General features: G+C 40.9%; 1 protein-coding gene across 1 annotated transcript in view; it reads right to left on the reverse strand.

Annotated features, from left to right (window-relative positions):
* The window catches only part of MYCBP2 (MYC binding protein 2, E3 ubiquitin protein ligase), a 243252-nt gene that overhangs the window by 25542 nt on the left and 202162 nt on the right, over positions 1 to 15548 (reverse strand). The window contains exons 57-63 of the mRNA XM_018565383.1: positions 8769 to 10415; positions 7951 to 8120; positions 5694 to 5938; positions 4767 to 4934; positions 4386 to 4543; positions 3245 to 3444; positions 355 to 504 (exon numbers count right to left, since the gene is read on the reverse strand). Coding sequence (XP_018420885.1) covers positions 355 to 504; positions 3245 to 3444; positions 4386 to 4543; positions 4767 to 4934; positions 5694 to 5938; positions 7951 to 8120; positions 8769 to 10415 — 2738 coding nt within the window. The remainder of the gene's footprint in view (positions 1 to 354; positions 505 to 3244; positions 3445 to 4385; positions 4544 to 4766; positions 4935 to 5693; positions 5939 to 7950; positions 8121 to 8768; positions 10416 to 15548) is intronic.

Here is a 15548-nt window from a genome sequence, read left to right on the forward strand (position 1 = left end):
GTCCATGGTAGGTACGAAAACCTGCTTACAAGGATGGGAAGGCACCACGGTATAATGCATTAGAAGTACACTTGCCATGTAAGGATACTGGGGACAGAAAAATTAGCATAAAAATCAAAGCAAAAACGATGCACTCTAATGCAGAGACCAAATCTTAGAACTATAGAAAACTATGCTAAAAGCATTTCCTAATAGAAGAGACATCTATAAGGATGATCACAAGCTCTTGTAACAAAGTCAGTAGAAAAATGCAGTTACAATTCCAACTAAAAAAAACAAACAAAACAAAGACTAAAATAACCATCAAAGACAATAAGCTAGTGGGAAGGGAGAGCAGATACTGCTACCACATACCTGTTCAGCATTCTCTTTATTTGCCTTATTCTCCTCATCCTCTTCTTCCTCTGGCTCTAGTGGAGCAGGTGTAAGAGATGCCACAAAGTGCCATAAAATGTCATGCAGAGACGTTGTTTGAATGACATTGCAAAGAAGCCAGTTGAAAGCCTAAAACGTAAAATGGACATATTATACGAGTGGAAATGGAAACTCCTTAAAAGCAGTTACAGGATGTAAATGTATAGTAGGCTGACACAGGTGTATCATGACTGCATAAGGCCTCATAAAATTTGGTGTTTGCTAGCAATGTTACTTTCGATTCTCAGGTTGTTTTAAACTCACTTTATGTGTATACAGGATACCATAACTCTAATAGAGCTAATTAGTAGTTATGCCACTGGTTTACCCATGAACCTGGACACAACCCTATGGTCCCAAAACAAAAGAAGTGCACTTAATCTGCAGGAATTGAGTGCTTTATTATCTGTCTGGAGTACAGCTTTACCCTTCTTACTAATTACAGCTTGATTTTGGAGATGTGACCACTTGATTAAATTTTTTTGAGGATAGGAATAATTAACTTTAGGGTTTCTTTTTTTTTTTATAAACCAAATTTCCTTTTAGAAGTGCTTATATAACCTTTAAAATGTTTTTTAGGTAAGCATGTTAAACAGATCAGTTTGATGTAAATCTTACCAGGTTGTATTAAGGTTTGAACGTCTTTTTTTTCTATTTACAATCTATAATTATATATTTACACAGGTACGGTCCCATTTGCCTATTACATACATCTGCTTCTTCCTTTGCAGCACTACAGAATGGCTGTGCTTTACTGATTCTTCTTACAAAGCAGGTCTGAGTAGTCTGACCCAATAAGACACTCTCTGTGTTGCTAATATCTTGCCTCCATAACTCAATAGAACAGAAGTATGGAAAAGCTAGCTTCCAAAAATTAATTTTAGGTAAACACTGTAATAAGTCAAAATGTCTGCTCACTAAAAGACTTCTATTTAGATAAAATACTTATACTTACAGTACTGTGCAAAAGTTTTAGGCAAGTGTAAAAAAATGCTGTAAAGTAAGAATGCTTTCAAAAATATATATTTTTAGTGTTTATTTTTTTTATCAATTTACAATATCCAAAGTGAGTTCTGAGTGAACAGAAGAAAAATCTAAATCAAATCAATATTTGGTGTGACTACCCTTTGGGTTAAACCAGCATCAATTCTTAAGGTGCCCATACACCTTACGATTATCGGACAAAACTTTTCATCCGATGATCGAACCGTCATACGATTTTCGTACGACGGCCCCATCCTGCCCCGATTATCGAAAGGTTCAATCAGCGGTAGTTAAAAAAAAAAACACCTGGACGACTTGCGGTAATTGACCGCAATTATTTTCGTTTGCGCATGCGCAGTGTTAATCGTACGACTTTTGACGGACGGAAACGCCACCAACCATGCGAACATCGTACGATCGACCAAAGTTTTCAAACATACAAGACCGTCAAAAGTCAGTTATGTACAGTTATATCGGTCGGGCACTCTATTCACATATTCTCTATACCATAGACACAGTGGTCTGCCAAGGAACCTTAATGCAGCAGATGAAAGCTACATCATGTTTACTTCCCTTCAACATCGGAAAATGTCTAGCAGTGTCATCCGCACCGAACTGGTGGAAACCAGCAGGACCCAGGTACACCCATCCACTGACCAGAGAAGTCTGGCCAGAAGTGGTCTTCATGGAAGAATTGCGGCCAAAAAGCCATACCTCCGACATGGAAACTGGGCTAGGCGACTCAACTATGCACGAAAACATAGGAGCTGGGGTGCAAAAAAATGGCAGCAGGTGCTCTGGACTGAGGAGTCAAAATATAAAATATTTGGCTGTAGCAGGAGGCAGTTTGTTCACCGGGGGGCTGGAGAACGGTACAATAATGTGTTTGCAGGCGACAGTGACGCATGGTGGAGGTTCCTTGCAAGTCTGGGGCTACTTTTCTGCCAATGCAGTTGAACATCTGGTCAAGATCAATGGTGTCCTCAATGCTGAGAAATACAAGCAGATACTGATCCATCATGCCATACCATCAGGGAGGTGTGTGATTTGCCCCAAGTTTATACTGCAGCAGGACAACAACCCCAAACATACAGCCAATGTCATTAAGAACTATCTTCAGCGTAAGGAAGAGCAAGGAGACCTGGAAGTGACACAGAGCCCTGATCAACATCATCGAGTCTGTCTGGGATTACATGAAGGGACAGAAAGATTTGAGACAGCCAACATCCACAGAAGGTGGTTAGCTCTCCATGAGGTTTGGAACAACCCACCTGCCGAGTTCCTTCAAAATCTGTGTGCAAGTGTACCTAGAAGAATTGATGCTGTTTTTAAGGCAAAGGGTGGTCACACCAAATTTTGATTTTGATTTCGTTTTTGTTCATTTACTTCCATTTTGTTCACGGATAAAAATAAAATTAATGTTTAAATACTTTTATTTCTGAAAGCATTCTCATCACTTTACAGCATTTTTTCACACCTGGCTAAAACTTTTGCACTGTACCTTATATACTAAATACTGATACTTTCCCCTTTAAAATATGTGGGTAAAAGAGACATCAATATAAAAGACAATTAAGGAGACCTAACCCTACTAAATAACTATGAATTAAAAAATCCCTAGCTAAGCACTACACACAAGCCTTTCAGATTAATAACTCTTATACACATAATGTATTTAAACAAGCAATTCAAATCTTTTTTTTCTTGCTATGAAAGAAATCTGTTCCCAAATTCTAAAGCTAGATTGCGTGTTCTCTGTCTGCAATCATTATTACAAAACATCTCGAGGCCAAGCAAAATCAAATATCAACCTGCACCATCAACAATAATTAATTTAATTGGTTACCTCCATAGCAAAGACCCTGCAAGCTGACTTCCTAAGAGCCTGTTTCATGGCAATCTCTAGGCCTTCAAGATCATGGTGTTGGATAACAAAGGCTAAAACTGGCCACTGGAAATTCCTTTCTCCTTTAGACAGTGAGCTATGAGCAGAGATCAAGCGAGACAGCTCTGGTGATGGGTGTCTCAATAACGAGGACCCAACTTCTGCAAAAAAACCAAAACAAACTAAATTCAGAGAAATAGAAACATGAAAATATTTTACATTTTACCTATGCACCTATTGATTTTGCAAAATCCAAGAAAAATCACTAAGGCCCCATTTACACTGAGCGTATCGCAAATCGTGCATTTGTCACACGACTTGCATTTTGCGCGATATCGCGTGGTTTGTCGTGCGACATCGCGCAAATGGTTGCATTGAGCAAAGTAGAATCGCGCCGAAATCCGCTCCAAAAAGGGTCCTGTTGTAGCGACGCACGATCCGCGACAGCGATGAACAGAGCCCCATTGCCATGCATTGGAGAGCGATATCGCGCGGATTAATCGCTCAGTGTGAATGGGGCCTGAGTGTGTACCTTGCTTTTCTCTCTGACACGCTGTCACAGGAGGCGGATCGAGCGTTGTAGAGAGGAAAGCCCAGCCTCCTGTGACAGCGTCGTCTCCGTCCCCACACCGCTTTGCCGGACTGTGATAGGCGGCTGAGCGGTGTGGGAGGAAAGACGCCGGCCGCTCACAGCACTCTCGTCCTGCAGCGCTCGGCCGAATTCAATATCCTTATCACCAATGTTACCAGAATTTAAAGTGACTGTAAAATCCAATCCACCAGAGCAGGAAATCTTTATATGGGACAACTGTCCCGTGACAGCTGATTTAGAGGGGATTTCCCTCACATTCAAAAGATTTCCTCTCACTTCTTGTTGAGTCTACAGGACAAGAAGTGAAGGGAAATTTCCCTAAAGAGGCACAGATAGCAAAAAAATAAATAAGCCCCCGCCCCCCAAAAAAAAAAGAATATCCTGACAGACAACAGTTTTATTTGTCAATGCATTATAGATATAACGTAAAATGTAATGCAATGTTTAAAAGATGAACTGATAGACATTCTCCCCTAAGAAAAGCTGCACAACAGACAGTTTTAAATATACCGGCATCTCCACTGTTGACTCTCCTCCTGGGAATAGCTTTGACTCGTGGCTGAAGAACTGAATGCTGCTTGTCATATTCGGAGGCCACAACTGAATAAGATCTTTGGAAGACTGTGCGTTTAGCAGAATCAGTATCTGTAATAGGACTTGTTTCCAAACTACAAGTGAAGAAAACATTACAAAATGTAATAAATAGGATATAAAAAGAGAGAATAGTGACATACTGTAAAATGATATGCCAGTATGTGTATAATTCTTATATGCTACTCATGTAGCCCTAACTCAAAGCAGGAATTCATGAAACCTTTAATAATTTGACTCTACAACACATAAAAACATTTTACATCATCAGAAATGGTTTGCATGCTTCAAAATTAATACCTGGGTGGCATCGATTTCATGTTGTTCTCTGGTTCCTCAAAAACATTTGGACAAGCGTCAGGAGTGACTGATATGTAAGGAGCTGGCACTGATGTAGAGCGAAGATATCTCATTTCATCCTGGAAGAGGTTGTCATCCTGATAGCCTACAAAGTTCTCTTGATGATGTCTGTGTGATATAAAAGTGCAGACAGAAATCTTAAAGTATATGTAACCTCAATCACTAAAATCCCATTAAGCTTTAACATGTTAGCTGAAAGATTAAAAATATTGAAAAATGACTCTTAAAATTACACTATTAATACATTATTATCTAGTGATCCTGTCATCAAATTCCATGTTCCAACGCCCTTACAGTTATAGGGTGACAACATTGTCACTGTCTCCCAATTATGTCCCTGCATTGTCAACCCCGTCACAATGGCTTCCAATGATGACACACATTACATAGGTGCAATCTGCTAATGTCACCATCAGGAACCTGCCCTGAGAAATGCCATGCTGGAGTGTATGCATTTAAACAGAAATGGCTGAAGGAGATCAGCAGAACTGAAATGCAACAATTGATGAAAGTGAAAATAACTATTTGATGGGAAAACAATTGGCAACTGTTTGATACAAAATGCTGAAGCAAACTAAATGTTAATCTATTAAGGTTTACATCTAAAACACTCAAGTATGGGCAGAAAAACAAATACAAAAATGTAAAAGTTTTAAATAGCCCTTTTTTTAGACTGCATTACTTCCATAAATGTCCTCATTCATATCACCAGAAGAGAGGTACCATAGAATGACTTAGTTGCTGACAGCACATGGCTTGGACAATTATTCATTTTTAAATATTACTGATTAACAAAGTCAGGAAAAATACATCCATTTAAATAAAAACAACTCATTTCAACAGTGATTAAAAAAAGCTGAAATTTACCTTGCCAAAGTTTGCAGGTAGAGACATTGCATCTTGTGAGGCAGATCTTCAGAGATGCCTTCTTTCACACTGGGTAGCTGGGATGGGAATGGTTTGGGAGGGTGATAACAGAGAATGCTTGGTTCTGCAGCACTACTCAAGGACAACAGGAAGAGTGCATTGGCTTTTATCACTTGATGAGCTTCCATGGTAGGCAAAGCACGTGGAGTTTTCACCTGTACTGGCTTCCTTCTGGACTGCTTTACCTGTACAAAAAAAAAAAATGGGACAAAAACTCCTTTATTCAATTTCTATCTCCAATACAATGCGTGTCTCCTCCAATTGATGTTACTCTACCTGTCCTTACACTTCTAATTCATAAGTGTCAGACACCAGCTGCAGAACCTACTTGTTTTTTTCAATGCATTCAGTTTGCTTAGGTAACCTGCTACCAAAGAGTACCCACACACTATGAGCACCTTCAGCATTAAGTTTTGTGAAGACAGAAAGTAAACCTGTGCTAAGGAAAATATGTAGGCTGCCATTGCCTCTCTCAAGAACATTTTTGCTATTTGGTTGTCTCTTAATGAGAGACAGCAATTATTTGAATTTTCTAGAAATCATGACAATTAAATAAACTTCATTAAATCTGGTATGCTTATGTAATGAGTACCACCGATGTATCCCTACTTTGATGTAGTGGGACTAAGAGCTCTAGCCACAGTAGGATAGCTCTTACTAGGCCTGTGAGCTATCCTTAGTAGGATAGCTCTTAGATATTTCCTGTAACCAGGAAGGTCACAGGAAATATCTAAACACAGTACCCTAATTCTACAAATTGGGCAAAGGGCCAACAACCCCATTAATCCTGTTAAACAAAACTAACTGCTGTGTAGTCCAACAGATGGCCTTCATAAAGCTGTAGTGCCATGGAATAAATAGTGTATATCATGATTAGAAAGGGTACAGACAGGTGAAATATTTGCCTTTCAGACAAAATCCTTGATCAGTGCCAGTTTTAAAACACTAAGGGGGTTTTTCACTAATCTGTTGAAGCCAGCCGAATGAATAACCTAGCCGAAGCCTCTTGCGCTATTCACTGCTGCTCTGTGCGGCTATTTTTAGGCGTACATCAGCTGCATTTGGCTCACCACTTCCCTTTGGTTCAGCCGAACAGCCTCTGCATGTTCAGCAGAAGCGAAGGGAAGAATCCATTCGCCTCAGTCAATGCAACATCTGGATCGGCTGAGGTGAATGCTTGGCACTTCTTTCTCTGCTGTTCAGCACTATTCTCATAGGAGCCGAACAGCAGAGAGTGAATGACGACGTGATTGACCATAGATTACAGTGTTGAACTTTTCTTTTCTGACTAATAAAGGAATTGTCAAAAACTGTGTTTTTGATCAATTAAATAATTTTTTTCAAAAGTGTGTTGTGTTTATTTACTTTTGACTTAACTCTTTGGTGAATGAGTAGGGGTAACAATTACCCCTTACTCATTCACAAGAGGGGGGCGGCATCTGGGTGCCCCCTTTATGATAGGGGGCACCCAGATGCAGATGAGCCTTCCTGCCCGCAGACCCCCACAACCACCAGGGTTGGTGGGGGAAGAGGTCATTGTACTCATCTGATAGTGACAAGGTGCTTTTCCAGGGGTCTCCCCCTGGAAAAGCACCCTCTTAATGCCAAGGGCATGTAGCCTGGTATGGTGCAGGGAGGGACACTTGCCCGTCCCGCACCCCTCTTTACTGCCCTGCCAGTGATAGGAATAAGGGTCTGGTCTGAAATTTTAGGGGGAACCCAAGTTTTTTCTCCTTTTTCTGGGCGTTAGGGTCCCCCTTAAAATACCTACCAGACCTATAGGGTCTGGTATGACTTATGGGGGTACCCCACTTATTTGTCTTTTTTAAATCGGGGGTCCCTCCTAACATTCCCACCTGACCTAAAGGGTCTGGTATGGTTTGGAACAGGGACCCCACGCTGGGCTTTTTTTTTCTTATTCTATTTTTGCAGGGAGTCAGTCTGCTTCGGCAGACCATTCTTCCTGCCTCGTCTGTTTTTGGCTGCTGCACGGGCTATCGTGAATAGCATGTACAGAAGCCCTTCGGTTTGCCTGAACTGAAGAGTTCCTGCAGTCGAAGCGAGCCAAAAGATTAACTGAACGTTCGGCTAAATCCTTGGCTCTTTAGTGAATAACCCCCTAGAAGACAAAGCTATTTATATTCTTTAGTATACTCTTGAAATAAATAACCAGCCAGTACTGAATAAAGGCTATTACCTTGTCCCTTACCGCTGCTTGTTTTTCTCTGAGATATTTCTCTCTGCAGCGGTCACAGACTAAGTACCATGTGCTTCCACCTACTCCTCCATCACCACAGTTCCCAGCCCATCCACCACAGAAGTGTCCTATGCTGTTATAGCCTTGACCACCAGCATATCTTCCACAGCCTTTAAAGAAACAGATTATTAAACATTTGTCGGTTTTAATACTAGTAGACCTGTAATAGGAGAGACATGGACATAATTGAGATGTAAAAAAATAACACAAGCTACAATGTAACGTTTAACAATGAGCAGCCACAATCTGCAAGGAAAAATTGGTTCTCACTAGTTGAAGAGTGTTAACACATATTATGCATATACTAACAAAAAAATAGACTGTTCACTTAGGAAAGTGAATATTCACTTAGCCTAGATAAGGAGAAGCTGTGTTCACTTCAATCATTCAAATCACAGCAAAAATCCTGTTTCACAATTTCCCTTGCACATGATTAGTTATTTAAAGGTGAACACAACTCCACCCTATGTGCAATCAACATTCACTTTGCAAAGTGTACAGTCTCCATTCCTCAAGTAAATCGACCTCATTGTATAGCATTGTTCCTCACTAAATAAACATATTTGTCTATCTACAAAAGGAGATTAAAAAAAAAAAGGTTTCATGTTGTGTTGCATAACAACTACTTCTAATTTGGGAAGAAAGTGTTTGTTACCAACAAATTTGATTTTGTGATATTACCAATTATAAATGTGCAGTGCAACAGACTCCTGTGTGGTCACCAACATTATCTCAAATGTACAAAGTGTCATATATACCTGGGTGAGCTTGCCGCATGTGATATGTCACTGGATAAGGGTGCGACTCTCCGCACAGTTCACAAATTGTGTCTTTCTCTGGTCCTCCTACTGCCAGTTGGGCCATTTCACCAAAGAGATTACCACGTGGCCGCGACTCTGCCTTTTCCTTCTTCTTCTTCTCCTTTTTGGCTTTTTTGCTGTCCTTCTCACCTTCTTTTTTCTTTAACACAGCACAAGATCCAGGACTGGGGAAAATCATATTCTGGGAAGCTGCTTTTATGGTGGCTAATGAAATATCCTCCCAAAAAGCCACTAGGTGTTGAAGTGTTAAGGGAAGAAGGGCTCTGGATTTGGTGGAATGGTGGTTTGAAACCTCAAATGGGGAACTCTCGTTCTTGGCATCCTCGCACTTCTCATGAAGTGTCCGTTCTGTAAGCATCGACAAAACTTTGTTCTTATTAATACTGGCCATTTTTGATATGTCTGGCCCATGTGGTGATATATGAAACATGTTAAGAGCAGATGATATTTCTATGGAGTGCCTGTTTTTTAACTTGACTTCTTTTTCCTCTGTAGGCTGTTGACTGTTAAGACTGCTTCTAATGGGTGCATGCTCTTTGGACAGGTCTGGATTAAATTTCAAAAAAGAGGAACAAGCCATAGCATCATGAACTATACCTTCATGCCAAAGAAAAGCTGCAAACACTGCTCTTGCACATTCAGCCACAGATGGGGACATTGCTTCCTTTGTTGGGTCAGACCTTGAACCATCTTTAAAAAGAAAGTTTGTTTTTTCCTTTTTGGGCCGAACATGCCTCCCAGCACTCTTACGGCTTACTTTGGGAGATGACCGAGTGTCTTGCTCTTCCTTTTGTGGTGCTTTTCCAATGCTAAAATGAACTTTGCATGCACCATCATCAATACTATTTACCTCAGTATTGTCCTCGCATGTGCCGTCAGTAGTGCTGTTGGTCTTTAATGTACTTGAAGAACAAACTTCAACTACCTCACTGTGTAGATTTTCTTGGACAACATGTGGAGATGGAGCTCTGTTTTCACTACCACCCGAAGGTTTACCATCCTTCGCAGTAATTTTCGGTTTGGGTGAAGTGGATCGCCCCCTTAACGGTTCTGTGAATGGTACCTTCTTTTTGCGTAGTGTATCAGGATCCAGAGTATAGGAATCTGACTTGGATCTTTCCCGTGGTAGTTCAAGTTTGGTCTTTGCAGGAGTGGCAGCTTTTTGAGGTAGGTTTTTCTCCTGTGGAGATGCAGAGCGTGAAGCACCTGCACTGGACACGTTATTCTTTCCGGCAGGCACAGTCTTTGGCTTTGGTGATGTGGAACGTGAGCCAGGGCCAGGAGATTCAGATCTCAGGCCAGATGATTTTCCATCAGACTTCAGAATTTGTAGAGTGTTGTGGTTTGGTGATAAAGATCGGCTGTGGGAATCTGATCTGAGTTTTGCAGCATCTGACTTAAGGAGAAGAGATTCACTGGCTGTGAGCCCTTCATTATTTCGTGGTTTCTTCTGATCAGCATTAGAGCGGCTTGCTCTTCCATCTGGCTTGGATGACTTGCTTTCAACTTTCTTTAAAGGAAAGTCTGATTTGCTTGTTGTAGGAGTCGGCTTGGCGGCAGCAACAGAAAATTGTCCCCTTTCATCTGTATAACAAAACAATGCATCATAAGGCTTCATTCTGAAACTATCTAGACTCTAAGTCTCTTAACAATCCTCAACACAACAGAGTTTGTTGATATTAAACAATGTAACATATCACTCACCAGACCTTAGATGTGGTGACTGCATTATTTTTTTGCTTTTACGGCTTTTTTTTTTCTACACTCATTTCACCATTGTATCCATGGAGGGAGGCTAGACTTCAAACATGTTTGCCTTTATCTCTATTAGATGGTGAATCTATAAGACCAGTAGTTTATACAAGAAATATGTTTGCACTTTCCTTTCAGCTCACAGTGACAAGTACACTGCATTTTTGGCAAGAACAGCTATTTTCTGTACTTTTTGAAAATATTCTTAGCCTGAAAGAAAAATTATACAGGCACCACATCCAAGGACTGGCAATCTGCAATATAGCATTTGTGTTGTTGGGTTTAGATATACTTTAAGGTTTTAAATGTCTAAACTGAAGGCCACCTTTGTGAATTAAATAAGAAAAAAAACAACACATATTGCTCATCATGACTAGTTGTAGTTGATTTAAAGGCAAATTATATCACCCCTAAAAATACGATTTCATGCTTTTAGTGCAGGGTCGGGAAGCATGCATAAAAAACAAACATACTGAGGTGACAATGTGTTTAGATGCTAAATAAAAGAAGGCATTCCAGCATTCCTTTACATGTCTGTGTGTTCACTGCAAATCAGTGTCATTCAACTTTGAGGCATCCTAAGAAATATGCAGCGTAAAATGGATCCGATTAGGATGCCATTTTTGCATGCAGAGAGCCTGGTGACGGTGTGTGCCTCCAGATGACTATTGGGCAATATGGCAGGCTTCTTGAGTAAAAGAACGGCAACATTTAAAAAGTTTTATTTTAGACTTGCTCAGTTTGCACAGATGCAAATACATACAGGCATTATTAAATAGGCTAAGGAGGATAATGTGCACTTCTGTACCCAACTCAAAACTTGTATGATAATCTACATATAAAAACACGCATGGAGCAGACACAAGAAACAAACATTTTCAAAGAATTAACAGATTGAAGCCGAACTCGATTTAAAAAAAAATAAAAAAATTTAAACACCCTTGCAGTAAGCTCACTCCCTGGCTGTAATACTTACCTCATTTGTCACTCCAGCAGACTTCCACCACGGTGTGTGAGCAGGCTCCCTAAGCCTCTTCTATTTGGTGCTCTGACCAGCGGTCAGACTATGACATCATCGCATACAGTGAAGAAAATAATGATTTGCTCCCCTACGGATTTTGTAAGTTTGCCCACTTATAAAGAAATTAAAGGTCTAAGTTTTATTTTGATAGAGACAGAATATCAACCAAAAATCCAGAATAAAACAATGATACAAATGTTATAAACGCAGTTGCAGTTCAGTGAGTAAAATAAGTATTTGATCCCCAACCAACCAACAATAAATGTGGCTCCCACAGACTGGCTATGTGGTACACAGGTTAGTCCTGTCAATTTAAGAATATGCGTCCTAACAACAACTCGTTATGTATATAAAAGACACCTGTCCACAGAATCTCTTTCTTCCATTCAAACCTCACCACCATGGGCAAGACCAAAGAGCTGTCAAAAATTGTAGACCTGCGCAAGGCTGGAATGGGCTACAAGACTATAAGCAAGAAGCTTGGTGAGAAGGAAACAACTGTTGGAGCGATTATTCGAAAATGGAAGGAATAGAAACTAATAATCACCCGCGGTCTGGAGCTCCACGCAAGTTTTCGCCTCATGGGGTAAGGATTAGGGCTGCAACAACTAATCGACATAATCGATTATTGAAAAAGTTGTCAACTTTTTCAATCATCGATTAATTGGCTTTTGATTGGTTGGCCCTGTTCACGGCTCCACACACGCTGCGCGCCACAACTCACGCTCGCCGCTGCCAGACCCGCCCGCGTCCACGCTCCGCACGCCGCACCTCCTCACGCTCACCGCCCGCCCAAATCCACGATCGGCACAGGGACGCGGGGAGAAGAAGTAAGGAGGAGCAGGTGTGGGCGGATGACAGCCGCCGATAGACAGGCCCGATCTCAGAAACAAGTTGCTGGAAGACTGCTCAGGTAAGCCTGCACTTTCCCACACATGGTGCTCTATAATGTATTGCTGGGATTTGTATTCCTCTATAGCTGATGGTACACTGTGCTGTATATTATACATAGGACTACAAATCCCAGCAATACATTGTACACTGTATGTATAATGTATTGCTGGGATTTGCTGTATTCCTCTATAGCTGGTGGTATTCTGCATTGCGCTGTATAGAGGACTACAAATCAAGGAATAATACTTTACAGCGAAATGCAGAATACCGCCAGCTATAGAGGAGTACAACAAATCCCAGCAATAATACATTATACAGTGGTGCAATGCCGAATACCACTAGCTATAGAGGACTACAACACCCGGCAATAGTGCATTATACAGCACAATGCAGAATACCGCCAGCTATAATGTACTTTTGCTGGGATTTGTTGTATTCCTCAATAGCTGGTGGTATTCTGCATTGCGCTGTATAATGTACTATTGCTGGGATTTGTAGTCCTCTATAGCCGGTGCCATTCTGCATTCATTGCTGTATAATTTTACACTTTTCATTTCACTATATTGCACACCACACTATTTTTTTCTTTTTTACTTCCACCGCTCCAAGCTTGCTCCTGTGATGGACTACAATCTCAATAGTAGAAGTCCCATCACTGGAGCCATTTTTTAAAATCTATTTTTTAAAATCTATCCGATTAACCGATTAATCGAACTCAATAATCGGCTAAATAATTGATTTTGAAAATAATCGTTAGCTGCAGCTCTAGTAAGGATGATCATGAGAAATTGCGGGATCAGCCCAGAAGTACACGGGAGGAGCTTGTGAATTGTTGCAAGGCAGTTGGGATCATAGTCAACAAAAACCATTGGTAACACAATACACCGTCATGGATTGAGATCCTGCAGCGCCTGCAAGGTCCCCTCCGCAAGAAGGCACATGTACAGGCCCCGTCTGAAGTTTGCCAATGAACATCTAAACGATTCAGAGAAGGATTGGGAGAAAGTGCTGCGGTCAGATGAGACCAAAATTGAACTCTTTGGCATTAACTCGACTGGCCGTGTTTGTAGGAAGATAAATGCTGACTATGACCCCAAGAACACCATCCCTACAGTCTAGCACGGGGATGGAAACATTATGCTGTGGGGCAGTTTCTCTGCTAATGGTACAGGCCAACTTTGCCGCGTTTTTCAGCATGACAATGACCCAAAACATACTGCCAAGGCAACAAAACAGTGGCTCAAGAAGAAGCACATTAAGGTCATGGAAGTGGCCTAGCCAGTCTCCAGACCTTAATCCTATAGAACATTTATGGAGTGAGCTGAAACTTCGAGTTGCCAAGCGACAGCCTAAAAACCTTAAGGATTTAGAGAAGATCTGTAAAGAGTGGACCAAAATCCCTCCTGAGATGTGTGCAAACCTGGGAACCAATTACATGAAACGTCTTACCTCTGTGCTTGCCAACAAGGGTTTCTCCAGCAAGTACTAAGTCATGTTTTGCTTGGGGATCAAATACTTATTTTACTCACTGAACTGCAACTCCATTTATATTCATATGTATCATGTGTTTTTTCTCGATTTTTAGTTGATATTCTGTCTCTATCATTTAAAATGCACCTATGATACAAATTATAGACCTTTTATTTCCTTGTAAGTGGGCAAACTTACAAAATCTGCAAGGGATCAAATAATTATTTTCCACATTGTACAATGCAAGGCTTCCCACCAACACAAAGCTTTGGAGAGGAGAGTGACTGGATACCTTTCGAAGCATGGAATGAGGTAAGAATCACAGCTTATTCCTCTTCCCTTTGATCTAAAGTTGTATTAAAATCAAAAGGATTTTAAGCCATTTAAAATGCTGATAAAATAATTTACAATGGATGCTGCTCCTTGATTTTGAAAAGTTTTAGTTTCCTGCAGAATCAGCTGGTCCTCTAAGCACTGGTCCTGACTTCCTGTTTTAGTGTGACTCCATTCTCAAGCAGAGTGCTACGCAGTCACCCTTGTGTGTGCGATAGTAAGCTGTTTGTGTCTGCACAAACACAGCAAATCAAGCTACTCCCCTCTCCTCCAAGCTCGCAGATACAGTTGCTGGAGTCTGCTCTATCCCCTGTGATCTTGTACTGGACAGGAAGTTCAGGGAAGCGGAGCAGAGAGACTTGGAAACAGATGTTCAGAAACCTGAGGATTTTAAGTGTTTGGGCAAAAATGTAAGGCAATGCTTTGCTGGGCAATGTATATTTGTTTGATCTGGATTCAATATTGAAAAAAAGTTTGAGAGTTTAATACTACTTTAGGGCCTGTTCACATGAGATCAGGTCCTGATCAGGTGCTGATCAGCAGACGTGGAGCTGCTGATGCAGTGCGTTTTTGATGCGTTCGGTCCGGATGCTGACAGTTAATTTTTTGTCAACGTTGATGACATCATAATAAGTGGAGCAAAAATAAAAAAAATTCTTTTTTTCCCCCCTTAGCTGCATTGCGTTGCCGTTCCGTTTTCGTTGCGTTTCATGCGCGTTCCCGGACTGGACAAAATGTGACATGCAGTATTTTTTCTGTCGTAAGCTGAATGGACTGCACACGTGAGAACTGGAGCCCATAAAACACATAGGGATACATTGGGATGCATTTTGAGTGCAGCAGCGTACGGAGCCGGTCAGCACACAAAACGGACGTCGTGTGAACAGGCCCTAAAGCTGTAAACCATTGCAGTTTGGGAGGTGTCTGATAACAAGATAAATATTTTATTATATGCACTACAATACTCCATTGCAACTCTTTCCATTGCTACACAAATGAAAATTGTGTTTATGTGACATCCTATATAGTCTTATTTACTCTGTGAGCTGCCACTGTATGTAAAAGACGGCAACAAAATGATAGGTCTTCCTCTATGAAAGAAAGGATGGGAAGGCAGCTGTGTTCTTGTACCCACACAGTTTACAAACTTAATTTTAAAGAAAACCATAGGTAAGGGGTGGGTGTCGGGGAAGGAGCTTCTACCCCTGCTCACCTCCTGAAAATGTCAACTGTCTGGTTATTATGCT

This window comes from Nanorana parkeri, unplaced genomic scaffold, assembly GCF_000935625.1.
Source record: "Nanorana parkeri isolate BGI_ZX_2015 unplaced genomic scaffold, ASM93562v1 scaffold838, whole genome shotgun sequence".
Taxonomy (NCBI): domain Eukaryota; kingdom Metazoa; phylum Chordata; class Amphibia; order Anura; family Dicroglossidae; genus Nanorana; species Nanorana parkeri.